This window comes from Myiozetetes cayanensis, unplaced genomic scaffold (assembly GCF_022539395.1).
Source record: "Myiozetetes cayanensis isolate MyiCay16 unplaced genomic scaffold, myiCay2020 scf2-11, whole genome shotgun sequence".
In the NCBI taxonomy this organism is placed as follows: Eukaryota; Metazoa; Chordata; class Aves; order Passeriformes; family Tyrannidae; genus Myiozetetes; species Myiozetetes cayanensis.
In genome coordinates this window covers 35594237-35614328 of record NW_026087411.1, presented here as the reverse complement: position 1 = coordinate 35614328, position 20092 = coordinate 35594237, and the positions used below count along the sequence as shown (strand labels likewise).

The window sequence follows — 20092 nt, the reverse complement described above, 5'->3', positions numbered from 1 at the left end:
GGAGCATCTCATTTCCCTTCTGCAGGTGTTTCCTTGAAGGAAAAAATAAAAAAGGACTGGCTGGCTAACTGCCAGGCTGTGGAGGCACATAAATATCCTGTGGCTGTGCCAACGTGGCTGCTGCAGCAGCCCCCTCCCGTGAATGTCTGGGAGCCACTGGGGAGATGTTAATCTTCAGGAAGTGTCTCCCGGCCTCCACCACCTTCTCCACTGCCAAACAGACTGTGGAGTTTTCTCAGTGCTGAGCAGGGCTGGGCTCAGCATGCAGCTCTTCTGAGTGGAACACTGGATCACAGTGATTCCTTCCACATCCTCCTTTCCTTTGGAGGAAGTGGCTCCTATCGCAGCCACATATGGGAACCAGCCGGTCATCTCGAGCGTCGGCAGCCGGTGTGGCACTTGGTGGCCCCTGCTCCACACAGGAGATAACTTTTGTAAAAAAGGGGCAGGCAGGTTCATGCAAAAGGTATGATTGAAGGAATGTCCTAGGCCTGGAATCCAGATGTGGTTTTTGATATTTAAGTGTAGCGTTTGCTGATGTGTAAGTACTGAAGTTGTTCTTATTGCATATCTTGGCTGCTTTCTCTGAGGTCTCCCAAAGTAAACGGGGAGAATACACAAGACATTTACTTTGCACAAGTAATTTAAAACTAATATTTCTTTTTGAGGTGCTTAACTTACTATTTATCCATTTAATAAGTTAGATTTTAAATATTGCTGTTATTATTATTGTTATAGTTATTTTTACATAGTGGCTGCTTGCATAATGGAGTGTCCACTAGAGGCTGGGAAGCAGCAAACTGAATAGCTGCCCTCCTGAAAGGGATAAGACTTACAGTGGATGCCAAGTTGAACATGGGCCAGGGGAGTGTTCTCTCTGCAAATAAGTCAAGCTGCAGTCTGGGCTCCATCAGGAAGTATGTGGCCAACAAATCAAGGGACGCGCTTATCCGCCAGCACGTGACACTGAGGAGGCAGTGCATCCAATATTGCTGTCCAGCGTTGGGCCTCTCACCTAACAAGGATGCTGAAAAACTGTAGAGGCTCCAATGATGGGCTCCTGAGGTATGTCTGCGGAGCTCAAGTGCCTACCCTCTGGAAGAACAGTGGAAGGAGCTGGACGTAGTCTGAGGACGAGGCGGCTGTGGGGTGACCTAATAACAGCCTAATATTATCTGCAGGACAGCTACAAAGATGGAGCCAAACACCACCTGATAGCTGCAGGTGACGTGGCAGAGGCAGCGGCCACAAACTCCGGCTTGGGAGCTCCAGGCCAGGCAGCAGGACAAACTGCTTTGCTCTGAGGACAATGCACTGGGCTGCCCAGAGAGATCATGCAGTTTCCACCCTTGCAGGTTTTCAAGCTTCATCCAGACAAAGCTACGGCTGACCTGGACACTAGTGCCAGTCCTGCTGCAAGCAGGAGGATGGACTGCATGTCCAGAAACAAAATTTCTGCAGTGCTACAACCTACAGAGAGACAGAGAATCTGCAAAACCCAAGGCAGAAAAAAACCATTTTGGTACAGAGGGTGACCTCGACTGAGACAGTAACATCCTGTTTGGCTTGTTCCCTCAGGTGCAGGGAGGATGTAGTGGAGAAGACACAGTATGCACAATGTGGGGGTGCCAGGCTTTGGGGTACATAGTTCTGCTGCTCACAACCTGCACATGATGCTGCATGTGGACTCGCCTCTGCTCGCTCAACTTTTCTCAACCTTGTTTCTCAGCATGATGTGAGCAAATCCCAAGTGTCGTTTGCTTCAGAACAAAATATTGCAGGAAATCCCTCCTTCTAGGCTTACTCATGTCTTCTCCCTCATCTCTTACTACTTTCTTATTACAAAGACAGAAATTCTTTTATAATACAAGGCTTATCTTACCTGCTTGCTCAACAGCCCCAAAATGCTGAAAGTTCAGCAGAGCCCAAATATAGCTCTAGCTGTGTCTGAGTAGGTTACAAGGAAACTAGAAAGAAAGAATCAGACCTTTCATGCATCTCTCACTTTGTAAACAATCATTGTACTTTAGGCATGCATTTACATCCAGGGAGATCTTTAGTACTATTCTGAGCCTATTTATTTTGCCATTGTCTTGGGCATCATCACCATTTCAGAACTCGTGGTCTGTTAAGTGCCAGCACAGACCTCCCCATGTCTAAGGCAAACAAGTATTTATTAAAACCTGGAGGAAAACCTCCAGAGCAGAGAGTAGCAGAGGAGTTAACATGGGCTAATGTGACATAAATGAAGGCCACACTCAGACCAGAGAACACACACTTGCATTTATATGCCACAGCAGTCACCAGCGGTGTCCTACTAAGCGGCCATCTGATCCTAGCAAAGGGAGAATTAACACTGAGAAAAACAAGTACACTTTGGATCCTTGTATGCTAACCAGACAAGAGATCCCCACGTCATTATTGTAAATTGGATCTGCCCTGAACTACCAAGTTGTAAAAATTTTTTGAGCATGAAAAAGTTTGAAGGAAAAATTGGCTGAGTTGTCTTACCCATAGTTTTGACTTCAGTAACTTCTAGGACCAAAATTACTCTGCAGGTCAAAGATTGTCAGTCAAACCAGAAGAGGGAACAAAAACCTTGGTCTAAAGTAACACCTGTATATCAAGTCACCCACACAAGTAATTGTGTTTCTAGGCTTTTTACACTGTTTTTCCACCTTTGATGTTGACAATGTGTTAAGTATTTAGCATCTTTTTTAAACCGCAGTTGAGTTTTTTTAAGCTACAACATAGCAACCGATTCACTGCCGAATCCTCCTGCCACTCCCAGTACTGGCAGAAAGACAAACTAAGGCAAGAGTTGCATCCAGATTAATTGTTGGTGTAGTCCTGATTTCAGCCAGTTTCCTGCGAGGGCTGGCTCTGGGGAGGCCTGCTGTGCTGGGGAAGATGGCTCATGCCTTGCAAAGGAGAAAAGCTGCACAAAACTAACCACTCATCTGCCACTGTTAAGAGTAGGTGTCCTTCCCCCTCCACCTGCACGGGGAGGTGGCTTTGCCCAGGATGAGAACTGCGCATGGCAGAGAGAGGCGCTACTTTAAGTTCACCACAGCCGGTTTGTTAACACCTGACTTACAAAGCTACTCTCGAGGGAGCTTTCCCCTCAGCAGTTTTTCTGACATCCTGGAGCTTTCCTTGTCCTCCACAGCGCTTTGGGCTGAATTGCCTCCAGCAGTTCTTGCTCCTCCCTTGCTAGTTCACAAATACAGTATATGCACACTTCTTCGCTTGGGAGAGCCCAGCCCCTGGCACTTAAACATCTGCAGGAGTCTCAAAGTACTTCACCTCTCTCTGTAACTCAGTTTGATTTCTTGTGGTTTAGTCTGAGGTTGCCCTTCTAGAAAGCACTGGCCTAGCTTTTCAAAAGGTCATGAACAAGGAAACTTCCTAATCTTAAAAGATGACTTCATCACCTATTTCTAATTAAAAACACTGCTCCAGTGTTGCGAGAAATTAAGAAAAATACCCAAACTAGTGGCTTACACCATGAATATTTTTTTAAATGCAAGTGGCTTGCACTGCATGTGGCATTGCCAGAACACTGGTTCATTCTGCTGTCTGAAAAATTGGGCACAATGTCTAAAAATGTCTTCACTGATGAAGAGTTATCCTGCAGTAGGCACAGAAAGTACAGGCACCACTTACACTGAGCTCCTACACACGTGGCAGCACTGCCAAGTACTCCCTGTGCAGCACAGGAAGCAGTGCAGCACTGGAAGGGCCAGCTCGTGACAGCAGAGCCAGGGTTTTGGGGTAGGGATCTCATATGGCACCCCAGAACCAAAGCCTGGCCTGGCTGTCCCACAGCTGAGTGCGTTTACCAAGTCCTTTGACCCAGGACAGATCTCCTTGCCAAGCCTGTTGCATGTCAGGGAAGCACCTCCCTGTACACAGTGTGTATCCTAGCGACTGTTACTAGCGAAGGCCGAAATACAACTGGAGTTTATGTTTCGTTGTTAAATGAGCACTTCCTCCCAGGATACCCAGCACAGACCTGCCTTCAGTGTGCAGCCAGACGAGCGTGGCCCCCTCATGTGATGCAGGGCGGCTACAGCCTGTTCTAGGATGGGGGATGTCAGCAGATTCAGCGGACAGGGCTGCAGGGAGAGTACCATCACCAGCAGTGCTCCTGCTGCCAGGAGCTGCACGGGCATCATAAGCCATGCTCCTCCTGCCACACAGCCAGGCCCAAGGTTCTCCAGCTTTGTACTCCGTTAGGAGAAAAAACCCATCTCAGTTAGGAAAAAAGCAAACTCAGTTTGCCCTCCAATATGAAAACCACCCAAAACCACAAACCCCAAACCCAGCTGTAGGTCAGTGCCTGCGCAGCTGCTGCCAGCAGCGTGGCTGCTGTAATCCAGGTACTTTTCTGCATGTAAACAAGCCCTCGTAAGCTGCAAGAAATCACTCAATATGACAGATGGCTCATCCCTCTTGTGTTGGCAGTGTATAGCTGTGCCTTCCTCACCTTTCTGTAGCCACCAGCCAAGTCTGATATTGTCCTTTTTAAATGCAAACCACAATTTTTTTTAGCATTACTGATTTTCTAGGTAATGTCTTCTCTATAAAAGCCATTTTCACATGGCAAACCAAATCTCTCTTCTATGAATCATCACAGCTATACTGAGGTGGTCTCTCTGGGCAGACCCAGGCTGAACACACAGCCTCACACAAGTGCTGGTCTCCACTCTAACGTGACAAATCACGAGCAGGACCTACATGGGACTTTTCTGTGCCCTCTCTGAACTACACGTGCCCCAGTGGTGCAATGTGCTAAAGCTCTTCTGAATTCTGTTCCTTAGAACACGAGCAGCACAGCCAGTGCTGAAGTTACCAAAACAGCTTTTGTCATACAGGAGCATTTTCAACAGAAACAAGATACTCCTCTTTTGAGACAAGTGAAAGCACTGTATGTGTGAGAAAGACTTGAAAACAAAACATCCCCAACTTTTGAATTAAAATACAAGCTTTACAACCACATAGTAAGTGTAGGCTCTTATATTTCAGTTTAAGACTATATCATTTTATAGAGTACCAAAATAAGCAAAGGATCAGCACTCCATACAAAGTGTTAGTTCTCGTGAAGAGGGTAGAAGGGAGATGGACTTTAATTACACTAAACTTTTTTTTTCAAGTCTAAAGAAAATTCCATTTCAGCAGAACAGATTTGGGTTTCAATTCCCCAAATTTCTAGTTCATTAAATAGCGTTTCTTTAAAGACAATTTACATTTTTTTCATTCAAAGGGATGATTTAAAGCAATATTAACAAGGAGGTGGTGCTGTTAATGTTTAATGTCAATATGCATCTGCTATAAAGGCTAGAAGAGCAACACAACTTTATCTTGACTTCTGAAAACTACTAGAAATTGACTAACATTTGAGAAAAGTTTGCAGCGCCCACTACACGGACTCCAGCTCTAGGCTGCTGCCAGGGAGCCTCTGCCAGTCCAAACGCTGCCGTGAGGACCCGGCCAGCACAGCCCGACGCCGGCAGTGACACGTGTTCTCGCACGCGTACGCCGAGCCCCACTTACAGCGGTTACATCTCTCCCCTGTCTCATGGCATTAAAATACAAGTCAGCAGCTAACATTGCCACTACAATTTTACAGAAGCGTAAAGCTGAACATAATAGCAGTTAAAACAAATTGAAGCTCTCTGTTAAACTTCATGACAAGCCTCCTTCCCATCCTACTCCCTGTCCAGTCCCTTCCCTAATGTCTATTTTACAATAAAGAGGATAAGTGGATTTACATGATGCAAGCCAACTCAAAGACTTTTGCCCTATACATATAACCATGTTAAACTGTGAAATTATACATGTGATAGATCTCTAACAGAGCGACCACCACTTCAGATTTTAAAGAAACACAAGTATTTGAGCATGTACACAGCAATGAGTTTTAAAACTGTCCAACATCGTCACTTTCATACATTCTCTTCCTCTTTATAGCCTTAAAGGGATTTTAGACCTTGATGGCGACAATCCCAAACAAGAGTAAAATGAATTTATTTTATTGCAAACAAACGTCTAGAGTTAAACTTCTCCACCCACCTTCTTTAAAGAGAAAAGGAATCAGCAGGCTAAGGAGATACACCCATTTGAGAATTGACATGATTAAAAATTAAGATATAAAATGGGTGACTCACAGTTTCATTAGCTTACAAAATGGTGGAGTAACTACTACAAGCACACTAGGTATACAGTATTTTGTGGGGAAAGAGTTATACAGACACACAGCTAACTTCATATAGATCCCATTAGACAACTGGATTTACAACAAGTTTTGTTTAATAAGAAATGGGCAAAGCCAGCTTCTTTTCAGAATCAAAATGCAGAACAAATGGAAAAGAAATTATGGTGTTGTACCTTCACAAGTTTGAGCCTCCACAAATAAAGCAACCGAGTTTTACAACTTTAAGAGCTTCTACATACACTCCACCTTCACTATTTAGCCCCAGGTTTCTGCTTTGCCCCCAACATCTTAAAGAGTTCCAAGTGTTACAAAAAAGTCCTAGTTATTGCCAGAAACTTTTACCTCCCCCTCCTCCCCTCCCGACCCAAAAGCTTCATAGTGAAGATGGAGTGTAATATGGAGCTTTACATAATCTCATGGTATTTGAGGGCTGCCGAGAAGCCTCCGTACGAATCTGGTTGCTAACATTGCTATCGTATTGTGACATGACTCACGACTGTTTCTTAGAAATCGGGGGATGGGGAAAAAGGAGAAAATTCTTTAATAAAAAGACACCAGGTACAAAGCAACGTTTTACTTTTGTTGTGGTAAAAAAAAAGTCACATTTTACAGATAAAATGCAGAACCCTGAAATACTGACACATTCTCTTATCGTGCACAATGCTGAGGTTCTCTTACGAATCACTTTAAAACTGCAATTAAAAATGTACAAAAAAAGAAAAGAAAAAAATCAACCCACAAAGCTTCTAAAAAAGGAACCCGCAGGCACTTCCTCTTGTGGAATGTTTAAAAAGTTAGCCTACTAAAGAAAACAGTCGACTTCTTGTGAAGGTTTTGGAGAAATATGTATCAGTTCATTTATTTGGGTATTCAATAATATCCTTGGTGATAATGCTGACTCCATGGCTTCTGACCCCAGAATTGCTGCAATAAAGAATAAATAGTTAGTTTTAATCTGCAATCACAAAATGGTTACATTTCTTACAGGAAAAAAAAAAAAAAAGCATTTAACAAACATCTAGTTCCCCTGGAACTTGAGAAGATTAAAATCCTCTCCAATAGCAGCAAGTTTCTGAACAACTGAAGGCAGTTATGAGCTCACTTCACAGCAGTAATGTGACACCAACTACTACATACCATTAAGGCCGTTAAGCCACAGCTGATATTTGATATATCAAGACCATGAAGCCAGATTAAATTTTGCACAGGAAACTATTTATAGTGATATTACCTAGCATTAGAAAATTTTAATATCCAGTTTTGATTACACATTTATTTATTTCAGTCAGCATTTTGAAATATTCAAGTTAAAAAATCAGCAAAAAGGTAAAGTTGGGACTACTTACACCCTGCTGCCACTGGTTGTAGCCCTGAGATTGGTTTTTGTAGCCACGATTATTTCCCCTTCCTCTGAAGTTCTGCAAGAGGACAACAGCTTTTAACAACTTCATCTATGTGTGTTTTTCAGAAGTGTACTAATACTAATCTTTATTTCCACTGAAACACCACACAGCGTATAGAAGCTTTCAAATACAAGCTACCAGTCCTGGGTTAAAACAAAGCAACAAAAAAAACTACACAAAAAAACCCTCCTGAGAAACACTAGAATATCAAAAGCCTCCCCTCTCTAAGCAACTCCTTTTCTAACATGGGGCAAGAACATCAGAATTAATAAGCCAGCTCAAACTGTTGTTGCCAGTGGTCTGGAAAGCTGGCTAATCCCGTTTTGACTCACCCTATTTTCAGCTGCTAAACTGCACCAGGACAACTAAAAATACAAGAGCTTGTCTATTTTCAGTTAGGAAAGGCTGTAGTTGCTACAAGGATATGTTATCTGATCAGACAAAAGGATGTGGGTCACACAACTGAAAATAGAAGAGCTAGCCCACAGAACTTTAAACAGAAGTTATGGTACAACAAAAGGACATTGACATTAGTAGATAAAATATTGCATTTCTCCTGTTTGTCAGTATTATGCAAACCTGAGCCATGTTTACTGGCTTGGGCTCCATCTGCTGGCTTTTCAGTAATCCAAATTTTTTTCCATTAATTCCACTGATATTCCACCAGGTAAGACCTAGGCTAGTGTCTTTACTAGCTGTGGTTGATACCAGACACCAAGACAAGTCTGAGTCATTTCCATAAGTTCCCTAAATATTTGATAAAGATACATCTTGACCCTGAAGTCAAACAACAGTTACTACTATTGTCAGGATGGAGAGGGGAAGACATGTGACAAAAAATCCCAAACGCAAGCCTTCACATACATGCCCTAGAAATCTTGGTCTTTAACAGGACAGAGGCACAGCCTTAACATGGAACCTCCACATCCCTATCACCACTTCTTACATTCAGAGCCCTGGGCACATGCACTGAACTGGAAAGGCCTTGCAGTGTGGCAGTGCTGTAGCACCACAACCAAGCGTGCGGCTGTTTACAGCCACCAAACCTTTCAAACAACCTCATCCACAGTACTTGCAGTTAACCCAGTCAATCCCCCCTCCCCACCCAAGCATCACCTGGTTGTAGTTCCCCCTGTTGGGCATTCCACCTCTGTTATAGTTTCCTCTGTTTGAGTAGCCACCTCTGCTTGGAAAGACAGGGCCGCGAGGATACGGGTAGCCAATCGCACCGCTGCTGCCACCACCACCACCGCCACCTCCACCACCTCGCTGAGGCATGTTGCCTCCCCTTCTGTTGTATCCACCACGATTGCCAGGGACTGCAGGGAGAGAGTTACTTCAGGTCTTACGCATTTCCTACATGAAGTCAACAGTGCCATCCAGGATTTTGACAATTTTCTCATTTAAGCGGGACAATTAACTCTGCACTAGAACATTAAAACTTGCTGAAATTGAAAGCAAGATTGCCGCTAAATAATAACTGCATTGCAAGTACTACACCCTTTTTTCCCCTCAGTATCAGCAACCTCCAGAATTCACAGCCTTATTTTTAGGCTCACCTCCTCCTCTGAAGTTGCCCCGCATGTTGAATCCTCCACGTCCTCTCTGACCCCTATTAAACTGATTTTTATTGCTCTTCTTGTTCTTCTTTGAGCCAGTGTTCTGTTTCTTTTCTGGCGGAAGAGCTTTCTTACTTTCTTCTTTGTACTGTTCCAAAAGCTTCTGAGCTTCTTCTTTTTGCAACTCTACATAGATTATTTCATCAAAACATTCTGCTACCTCTGGCAGTGTGAAGTTCCCTATAATTGCAAAAACACTGAGTATTCAGCATCTACATCCAGCTACAATCAAAGCTGCAATTTAACCACCTTTCTCCCATTCTTCCTCCCACCCCCTGCATTCCCTCAAGCACAGGGACAAAATTACATAATTTGAGCATTTAGGAAATGTAACAGTGACAAAAGAAATAAACAGGTCTTCATGGAGTTACCAGTACTGTTCCAAACCTCAAAAACATTCTGCCTGTATCTTTTTTTTTTTCTTTTATAAGCCTCCACTCAGAATACCAGTTTCTGCCAAATATATCACTCATATAGGGCACTTTATGCCAAGACAGCTTTGTGCATCTGCATGAAGCGTATCAGCATAACTGAGTAGTGTTAAGGACTGCAGCAGAGGGAACACAATATAGTGTTATCCTACCAAGTTACAATAGTCTTCCAGTTTTGTTTAAGTACAACTGTTTAAGATAAAGTGATTTTTTTTAGACTTCACGTTTACTTAATCCTTTAAACAGATAGTCAGCATCCTAAAACACAGTATAGGATTATGTTCCATGCCTTTCATTTTGAGAACTGCATGCTCTGGAAGATCTTTTCCCTCCACCTCTGCCTTCTTTTGTGTTCTTTGCTTGTAGTCTTCATCTTTTGGGCAAACAACAACTGCTTTGCGCTGGAAGCCTGCAAACAGGCACATTTTTCTCCTCTGCGCAGCTGCAGACACATTTGTCTGAAAAAAATGCAGTAACTTACTACACGTAGCTGTCATTGTAAGAGTTAAGGAAGTCAACTTATGGTGTATAGACTTCACCTCTACAAGAGCTTGCAATGAAGTTTACAAATAACTGGACATAAAGATGCTGCACAATGCAAAGTTACGAACTCATATCCACGTGTTAAAACACTATTCCTCCCACATCCCATAAATCTAAAGAAGTTCAGACAAGCACTTGTAGTAATATCTCAACTTTGTGTCCCCTGAACAGTAAGTAAGTGAAACTGCTATTACAATGTAACTTTAATCCCAGTTAATTACTACATTACAGCCTATAACAAATTTCCTTAACCGTTTTTCACTGAAGTTTCTACCTGATCCAAAATGAAATTCCGCTTCTTACGAGCTGCAATCTCAATGAACTTCCCAAGACACTGTGGAGCTCTCTGCAACAGTGTGTTAAGTTTCCCAGTGTCTGCCATCTGACGCTTAAAACCTGCAACCTACGGAGAGATTTTCCAGAGTTAAAGTAGTCCTGAAACACATGGCTAACATTTTCTTTGCCAACTACTTTCCACCTCAATTCATGGATTGTTCAGTTGAAGGCCATAGCTGCAAACTCATAACTAAAACTCTCAAGCCTCCATAAGACACAGAGCTTTATAAACAAATACTCTAGGCGAATCAATACAGTTCAGTTCAAGGTATGCTCACCACAATACTAAGTCCAGCTAAACATTCTATTCTCTGAACAGTAACATAGAAATAGAAATACATTAAAGAGTCAACAACAGCTATTTCTTATATATTACCACAAAAAGCTTCAGAATTCTGCTGTGCCACATACAAATGAGCAGCTCAGCAGGGCAAAAAGACTTTTACCAGTCACTAGCTAACATGTAGCCAGTTTGATATAAAAGAATCCCACAGCAGCCAGAGACCTTGGATTTATAACAAGTCTTTATATATCAAAAAATCAAGTGTCGCATTTTCACTTACCATCATTTTGTCCATAATAGTATTTGTCCCAAGAATGTTGTATTTCCCAGGATTTGCTGCTGCATGTTTAGTAACCCATGTAGTCTTGCCAGCCCCAGGCAAACCAATCATCATCACCACCTATGACAAAAAGTTCTGTACTTGAGACACTAGTTCAAAGATTTTCTTTAATATGCAACTTAGCCCAGAAAGCCTAATGAATACTGAGAGGGAATGTGGGAGTGTCAGGGGGGGTGGTGGTAGTGAACAGTCACAGGATACCAAGTATTAAAGCTCCCAAACATCAGAGAGTGTGGTGTAATAGTCTGCTTAGGTCTATCACTGCCATGCATCTTATTTTAACAACGTTGAGATTATCAAGAAGAAACTTACCTCACAGTCTTTCTTTTGCTCAGGTCCCTTTGGTCCTCGGACCCTATCCTCCAGGGGGACCTTCTGGATGAAGGTATACTCTTCAGGAACAGGAAAGTAAGGTTCCTCCTTCTGACCAAAGTTAAACTCAACCGCACAGTTATGGCAGAGAACATGTGGAAAGAGTGGTCGCCCATCAAGAACTTCCTTGCTTATTTTGAATGCAACACCAAGCTCTTGTCCATTCTTGGAATATGAGAGTTCCACTTCATCACCATCAAAATTCTGTTTTTCAGACAAAAGATCAAGTTGGATACAGTTACCTACTCTATAGTTGTATTAGTCACTTCACAATACTCACTATATTTATTTAACTTCTGTAACACTGCTATATCATAAAGGAACTAAAACAAATTTTCTCTTACAATGTGTTACTGCCAATGATCATCTTGTTTAAGATCTGATTTTTTGTTAAAGGTTTTGAAGACATTTGTTTATGAATACAAAATCATGCTGCCAGCAGCCACTGTTGATAATAGCTGCTGCTTCTACCGTTTTCCTGTTAAACAACTTGTCTTGCTCCTACGATTTTATGTATTTGCTTTACCGCTTATCACATCAAAGGAGTCTAAAAATTCAAGGATGTTTTTCCTCAAAAGAGAATATAAGTGAAAACTTACAGCAAAACATCCAATCACATCATTTTCATCAAACTTCTCACCAAAGTCTTCAGTCTCACAATTGCAAGTCTTTATTCCTTTTAGAGAATACCCATAAGAAAATTCTTCTTCACCTGAAGAAATAATTTAAACTAATTAAAAACAGGCATTCCCACCTAACTTTTTAGAAATAAGTTACTTTACAGCTACTTAGGTAAGCTGCAGTTCAGAGTATTTTTATTAATGCCAAAACAAGCTATGACTCCAAACAGTTACACAAACTCAATTTTCTGCTCAAGAATACTCTCACTTGAGATGGAATGGCAGTGTTTCCTCATCCCAGTTTTAAGAGCCTTATGCTGCTGGTTCCAGTATCATGCTGGCAATAAAGCTGAACTGCCCGATAAAGACATAAGCAAGTATTTTTAAACTCTAAAGACCTCACATTATGCACTGGTATACCTGCTGTAACGTAGTCAGAAAGGCTTTCTAAATGCTCCAGTAGCACTTACCCCTCCCATTTTAAAGGGAGTTTAGCAGACAGTCAGCCTATGCGACAGCTGAGGATGAAGCTGCAAGGAACAAGCTAACAGGAAGTGTCAAACACAAGCACTCAGGTGGAACTTAAGTACTTAACTAGAAAGCTGTTGCTGATGTCAGAACATCCCAACTCATACACATTTCCCACAAAGATGTGTTTCAGCAACAAATATGATCTGTCAATATTATTATGACTATTTGCCATATATTTAAGAAGTTGTACTTCTTTCTTTCCAACTATTTTCAAAAATTAGGATTTCCCCTCCCAAGCCGAAAGATTGATAATGGAGTTATCCATTAATTTCTTTCACTGGTTAAATCTTACACTACACCCCACCCTTGAAGAAAAATGGGGGAGAGGGAAGGGCAGCCCCTGTTCCCACTTAAGACACTACATGAAAAGGAGAAATCCTTATCTTGTCAAGTATTTGATAATGTTCTCCACAAGCCATACCTGACCACTGGAAATTATGTACTCCTTACAAGCCTGTAAAACTTAATGGTTTCATTTGAGTCATTTACAGGACATGGTGCAGGAAGTTTATTACTAGGACCAAATAAAGACTTTCAGAACAAACAGACTACTAAGCTTGCCCCACCTGCTTCAGAAAAAGATGATTTAAAACTTCAGCCATATTCAGCATATACAACACAAAAGCAATCAAACATTTAAGTCTTACCAAGCAACATTCCACTTGTGTTCAGTGACCAGCCAACTCGCACTTCATGTATGTCAATGTCTTTTGTATACAGGTGTTTAACAGGAATCTTTTCTGTAACCTATTTTTAAATTATTCAGCAAAAGGTAAGCGATATTTATTAGACACTAACAAGATGGAAACACAAAAGGTAGTATTTGGAACCTTTACACATTGGTTAAATCTTTGCTAGGTCTAAGTAATCACCTTCTGCAAAAATAAAACATTCTGAAACCACAAGCCAATGACTAAATAGTTTCATCTCCTGACTTAGAAAGGAAGACTGAAGCCAAAAGCCTTAAGTCCTTTTGACACTGTATTAATATCACAAACAAGATGTATACATATTTATAAAAATCAAAAGAGCTGCCATAAAGGTGGGATTAACAGTAAATTACTCTGCTAAAAAAATATGCAATGGATAAAAAAAATTGCTTTTTATAGACTGGGGCAAATATTACACTCATCCCTTTCCGCTGTAAGCAGACTTCCTGGGCAAACTGCCAACTTCCAAACAACATAACCAGATTTAAACAAAAAAAACCCAACAAACCACCTAAAAGCACTGGAAATCTGTAGGCAATCAGTTATTTCTTAACTGCATTTACAAACTTCACCAAATTCAAGTGAAAAACCCATCAGTATCGTACCAGCTTCCACTATTATTCAAGTCATGTGACTGAGGTCAAACTGATTTGAAAGCAAACAGGGCAATAGTGACATTAATTTCACTTCACTGGCCTCTCAAAGCTAAAGGTACCAACAGACACAGAAATCACTCCATGCAACAGCATGGAGAATGGGATTACTACCTAGTTCTCATGGTAGGAGTTACATTTGGAAGCACTAGAGGAAGAGAAGAGTAAGCATTTGTATACACAGGCACATCATATGCAAAGAAGCCTTTAACATGGTTTAATTAAAAAAAAAAAAGTAATAAAAAAACCATTCAAGTTTTGTGCTCCTGTTACTCTTCCATCCACAAGTTGGAGAAATCAGTTTATTACAAGGCAGATTGCTCTTTGCTGTTTTTAGCCTTAAGGAGAACTTTTGTTCTCAAATTTTAACTACCTGCTAAATACTCACATTCAATGCATCAAGTCAAGAGTTAATCATGTTGAAAGGGACCTCTGGAGGTCATCCAGCCCAAATCTCTACCTGAAGCAAGTCAAACTCAAGGACTAAGTGGAAATGGAAAGGACTGCTGGGATAATTTATATTCCCTTTTTAAAGAAAAAGTCAAGCTCTCTGTAATCTTCAGAAAGTCCATGCAAACTTCTGACTAGACAGTATAAAAATTCTGCAAGCGTTGATGCATGAGATGCCAAACAGAATTCTTGGTTAAAAAATGAGACAAGAAGTCTCATTCAGATGAAATGAAGGGGTTTGTGGGGGTTTGTTTGGGGTTTTTTTTGCTGTTAAATGAAAGTTCTTATAATTGAGCCATCTTTTATCAAGAATATTTCACAGGCACGTAAGACAGGGCCTTTCCAGAGTGCTGTTCACATGAAACAGTTTTAACTTAACTAAGTGCAGAAAATCTGACAAATATAAACAACATATTTAAGCATGCAAAACAGTCTCCTGTAAGCATCAGTTTAACTCACCTTCATCTCAAAGCAGACTTTGCCTTTAGAAACTCCATAGGAGGCTCTCCCTCCAGCCCAAAGGAAAGCAAAGCTTTCCATGGTCAGAGAGGAAGCACTAAACCGGTCTCTTGAGATTTTAAAATGCAGGTCACAGTTATCTGTTAACATAAAAATCATTCTGTTTACTCTGATTACAAAATAACGCACAGGTGTCCAATTGTATGCATTAAAGGTGACGTCAGCTTTCAAAAGTGATATTCAAGACAAACTGCCAGCAAGTACTCAGCAGCTTTCAGAAAAGCAACTCGCAACTCAACACATGCTTAGATGGAGCTGCAGGCTGAAGCTCAGCATGAAGTCTTAAAAGAAAAACAGCTAAGAAGAGCAATTTTTCAAGGTGTTATCTTCACTTTTGTCACCCATTTCCCCTCTGTTTTTTCCATCTGCTTAAAAGCCCCTGAATTTCACCTTATCTACCTACTTGAGTCTTCTTTGTTGATTACCTATATCTGCCAGTATAGAGCAATCTGCATCGTGCTCTTGGCAGTATGTGCTAGAGACCTGGTTTTGAAGTATTCTTACGGCTCACCCCCAAATTTAAGGGCTGCTAAGAAGTAAACATGAATGAAAGTATTTCTGAGTCCTGAAAATGGTCTCTGGTTAATACAGTCAATTAGGGAGTCCCATTAGATTAAGCCAATTAAAATACAGGTGTTTAAGTCAAACACTCTCTGTGTTTAGCCTGAGAGCCTACTTCAGACCAGAAACAAGACCTACACTATGAATTCGCCTATCACTCTAAGAACTTAAGTGGAACCCTGCTTTTACAGGCATCTTCAGAGCTGAACACCATCAAATTCCTAATGAATCTTTTAAGAGGCTTCAGAAAGACAACGCCAAATGGTAAGATGGGGTGCAGCATCGAGCATTTTAATTCTCCGGATCAGGGAATCCATAGAGGAAGCTCCAAACCTATTTGATGGTTACAAAAAAGGTGAGAAAGGAGCTAACAGTGAGTTCTCCTCTAGTGTAAAACCTGCATGCTGCCTGAGCACACCAAATGCAGTCTGCCCTGTATTACTGGCAACTGTCGTGCACAAGATCTTTTGTTTGCATACAGCCATCCCCAACTGCAACAGTATTTGTTTTCCAAGTGTTTCCTCATTAGTACTTCTAACTTTTATTTGTTGTGTGAAAATCAGATAAAATCACACTGAAGAAACCCACCTTTGCATGTTACTTATAGAACAGGAAATAACATAATTTCAAATTACAGCTTCCTTGTAACCATGAGAAATGAAACGCATTTTAGGTCTTTAAGATACATTTGAATCTTATCTCCAAACAGTCTGTTAACACTTTAAATCACAGTTTGTCCAGTAAGAAAACTTTTCACTAGGAATTATTTTTATTACTAGAAATAGTAATAATTAACAACAGCCATTTACTCAGTCATTGGGAAAATCCAAAGCTGCCACAGAGGTGGCTACTCACCAGGTTAGCAGCTAGAGACTTGAGATTTAGTTACCAAAATGTCAAGGATGGCATATTCAGTAGTTTATGTGGGTTATAAACTAACACCTCCTTCCTTTTCAGAGCATTTGTTGGGGGAACAAAACCACCTGGAACTACTAACAAATATGCGAGATAATGCCAGAAGTTAAGCGTTCCTTCCAGGCACTTTAAGAATCCAACAAGTTCAAGCACTACTTTTTCCAGTTTTCTAATACTGCACTAAGTTCTTATACTTACCCTCAAGAATACAAATGCCAGCTCTGCTCTTACAGTACATCCCAGTTAATGGCAATGTTTATAATCTGCCCCAAAAACCCCATTTGCAGGTACTTTTTAACGTCTGCGCTCTGCCAACCAATTCTCTCTGCCTTCTCACTTACACAAATCACCACCCAAGCCCATAAATCCCCAGGTTGCACAAATGGGTCACTTTTCAGGAGGCCTTACCAGATTTTGTTAAATTTCTCAAAAGATGTGAAAGAACACCTGACTGGTTGGTACATAAATAGTGCAAGCTATGCAAGAAGCTCACTTCACCAACCACACTATTGTAACCACCTACACTACTGACTATCTTTCTGAAGCATTAGTGTTGGACAACTATTTTCTCAAGCTGTTTCCAGGGTGTTCTATGTTCACTCCACATCTGGCCACTCAAGCTTCCATAGTAGATAAGAGTTTTGGTTAAGATTTCTTCACAGAACTGTCACCACAGACTCTGCAGGACAACCAAGCTTATTACTGCTAATATACCTGCATATCCTTCTGATCTCTGTATACTGAAAATGGGTAGAAACACTTTTTTTTTTAGTTACCTGGTAATGAAAGTCAACAAATGTATTCTCCCTGCATTTCAGAAAGTGTGGCATTAAGATTATATATATATAACATCACATCTTTCCAGAGCAAAGGAAAGCATGTCTACTCACAAGTATCAAGACAAACCACTGTGTCATCAAAATGTTCATCTTCTTCTTCAACAGGTGGCTGAGGGGACTTGGCCCTGACAAAACAAAGACCAAAGAAAAGATAATAAAGCTACACGTATTTTCACAATATTAAAACAGACACTTTTCTGTACTTTACCCCTCCTCATTCCCAAAATGCTGCCCAGCATCAAGTCTGTTTACCTGCTATACTTATTTTCCTCAATGTATTCGAAATATCCACGGCCATGGTCTTCACGTGGTCTTTTCACTCCCCTCTTCTTCTCACCAGGTTTTTGTTCCATTTTACCATCTCCTGTAACAAAATCAATGATTCATTTTAATTATTTCAAGTTTTAATCTAATTAGGAATAAAATCCATCCGATGGCTACAAGCTTGTTAATTGTAAGAACCTATACTATAGGAAAAGCAATAATATCCTAAAAAAGAGTCTTCCTTTTTTATTAAGATAAAACCCCGTATCTCGAATTTTCTCGGGAGACTCAAAATCTGTCGTGGGTCAGAAGTGATTTAGCAGACAGAAATGGCCAGTACACCACGCAGCAGCCGGTACGGCCGTCGGTGTTAAGATCCCCACGGAAAAGCCAGAAAAATAAAAGGACCACAAAAAGAAAAAAAAATCGGACCCGCCGCGACGCCGCACCCCCATCCTCCCCCCCGCGGGGACAGCGGGACATTCCCGTCCGCTCGCAAGGGCACGGCGCGATCCGCACGACTGCGCCTCCTCCCGGTGGGCCGCGGGCGGGAGCCCCAGGGCAGGAATTCCTCCTCCTCCTCCCGCCTCCATTGTACCGCCGGGCCTTCCCAGCGCCATCCCCTGCGCCCAGACAGGAAGTGACGTCACGCGCGCCGCGCGCCCCCCGGCGCACAATGCGCAGCGCGCCCCAGCGGCCCCTCGGCCGCCCCTCCCCCACGGCCCCTCCCCCGCGCGGCCCCCCCGCCGGCCCGCACGAGGCGCGGGGCCGCCAACGGCCTCCCGCGCGCGCCCCGGAAGCCGCCCCCACACCCCCTGCGGGCAGCCCCGCCATGGCGGGCGGGGGATGGGATTAATGGCCCCCCCCGCGCTCACTCACCCCCTGCGCCCTGAGCCCCGGGGCGGCCGCCGCCGCCGCCTTCCGCTTTCTTCTGCTGCTGCTGCTGCTTGGCGGGGCCCGCCGGGCCGGAGGCAGCGGCCGCGGCGGGCCCCGAGGCGTCCCCGGCGCTCTTGCCCGGGGCCTCCTTGGCGGCGGCGGCGCCGCGCGGCGGGAGGAGCGGCGGGGGCTGCTGCAGCTGCTGGGGCTGTGGCGGCTGCTGGTCGCCGTGCCCGTTGGCGTCTCCGGCCACGGCCTCCTCCTCGTCGGCCAGCTCGTCCTCCCCCTCTTGGAATCCCTGGTCATCGCCGTTCTCATCCTCCTCCTCCTCCTCTTCCTCCTCCTCGCCGCCCGCCTCCTCCTCCATGGGGCCGCCCCCGGCCCCCGCCCGCTCGCCGTTCTCCTCGCCCAGCTCCATGGCGTCGCCATCGGCGGCCTCCAGCCCTTCCTCGTCGTCGTCCTCCATGGCGGAGGCCGCGGCCTGGCCGGGGCCTCCCCCCTGGCGGAGCTGCGCGGCGCCTCCGCCGCTCTCGGCCGCCTCCCCCTCCACGCTGCCGTTGCCGGGCTCGGCCGCGCCGCTGGCGGGGCCGCCCCCGCCGGCCTCCTCCTGGTCAAGCGCGGCCTGGAGCCGCTCCATGAGCTCGGCCTTGAGGCCCTTGTCGGAGAGGCGCCGCTTTTTCAGCTCCTCCTTCAGCTCCGACACCTTCAGCTTCTTCACGTTCACGGGCGAGCAGCTCATGGCGGCGGCGCTGGCGGCTCGGTCCCTGGGCGGCGCGCGGGCGGCGGCGGGCAGGGACGGTCGGGCGGCTCTGGCTGTGCCTGCGGAGTGTGGGTGCCCCGGCGGGCGGTGGGAGCGGGCGGGAGGCGCGGGGGGCCGGTGCGGCTGCGGCGGCTGCGGGAGCTGCGGAGCGGGACCCGCCTGGCGCCAAATCCTTTCACCGCGAGCTCGCGAGGGAGACGCGCCTCGCGGGGCCGCGCACGCACCGCCGCCGCGCGCGCGCCGCCCCGCCCCGCCCCCGCGCACGTAGGCCCTCCCGCGCTACCGTAACCACCCTGTTACCGTAAATGCCCGGCCGAGCGCAGCGGGGCCCGCCGCCCCTTTCCTGGCGGCAGAGTCACCGGCACGCCGCTCCGGCACGCCGACCCATCCCCCGCTCGCTGACATGAGGCCACGGCCCGACCGAAATGCCCCCCCGCGTTCGAGCCGCCGCCTCGCAGCGCTGTGCCCTGCTTCCCCTCGCTCCCCGGCGCCCATCTCGGGCCTAGTCCCGCACGGTTTATTGCGCAGAGGCTTCCAAAAGGGGCACTGCCGCCCGAAATAGCTCCCCTGGCACAGCCCTGCTAACGCGGTTATGTAAGGGCAGGAGCGGGGCGAGCGACCCGCGTCCCCGCAGCAGCGGGAGGAAGCGGGCGCGGGGCTGACCCTACAGCACAGCCCGGCCATAACAAAGGTTCGCGAGTGCCTCAGCCGGGGCTCGGCACAGAGCCCGCCCGCCAACCAACATCGCTCAGCTTTCCCTCCTGTCCCCCACCCCCCTCTGCGCAGCATCAACTGGGGGCTCTCCCCAGCCACCCAAGTGGCACAGTGGATGAATTCTGGCTTTTACCAA

At 44.6% G+C, this 20092-nt stretch overlaps 1 protein-coding gene across 1 annotated transcript; it reads right to left on the bottom strand.

Moving 5' to 3' along the window:
• Window positions 1-5001: 5001 nt before the first annotated feature.
• Window positions 5002-19443, bottom strand: HNRNPU (heterogeneous nuclear ribonucleoprotein U). Its single transcript, XM_050315252.1, has 14 exons — window positions 18486-19443; window positions 17595-17706; window positions 17394-17467; window positions 14968-15107; window positions 13343-13442; window positions 12144-12256; window positions 11485-11748; window positions 11113-11232; window positions 10488-10616; window positions 9960-10128; window positions 9180-9419; window positions 8737-8939; window positions 7564-7635; window positions 5002-7141 (listed from the first exon to the last, which is right to left on the bottom strand). The coding sequence occupies exons 1-14, from the start codon at window positions 19219-19221 to the stop codon at window positions 7088-7090; spliced, it is 2526 nt and encodes an 841-aa protein (XP_050171209.1). The 5' UTR covers window positions 19222-19443; the 3' UTR covers window positions 5002-7087.
• Window positions 19444-20092: the final 649 nt, after the last annotated feature.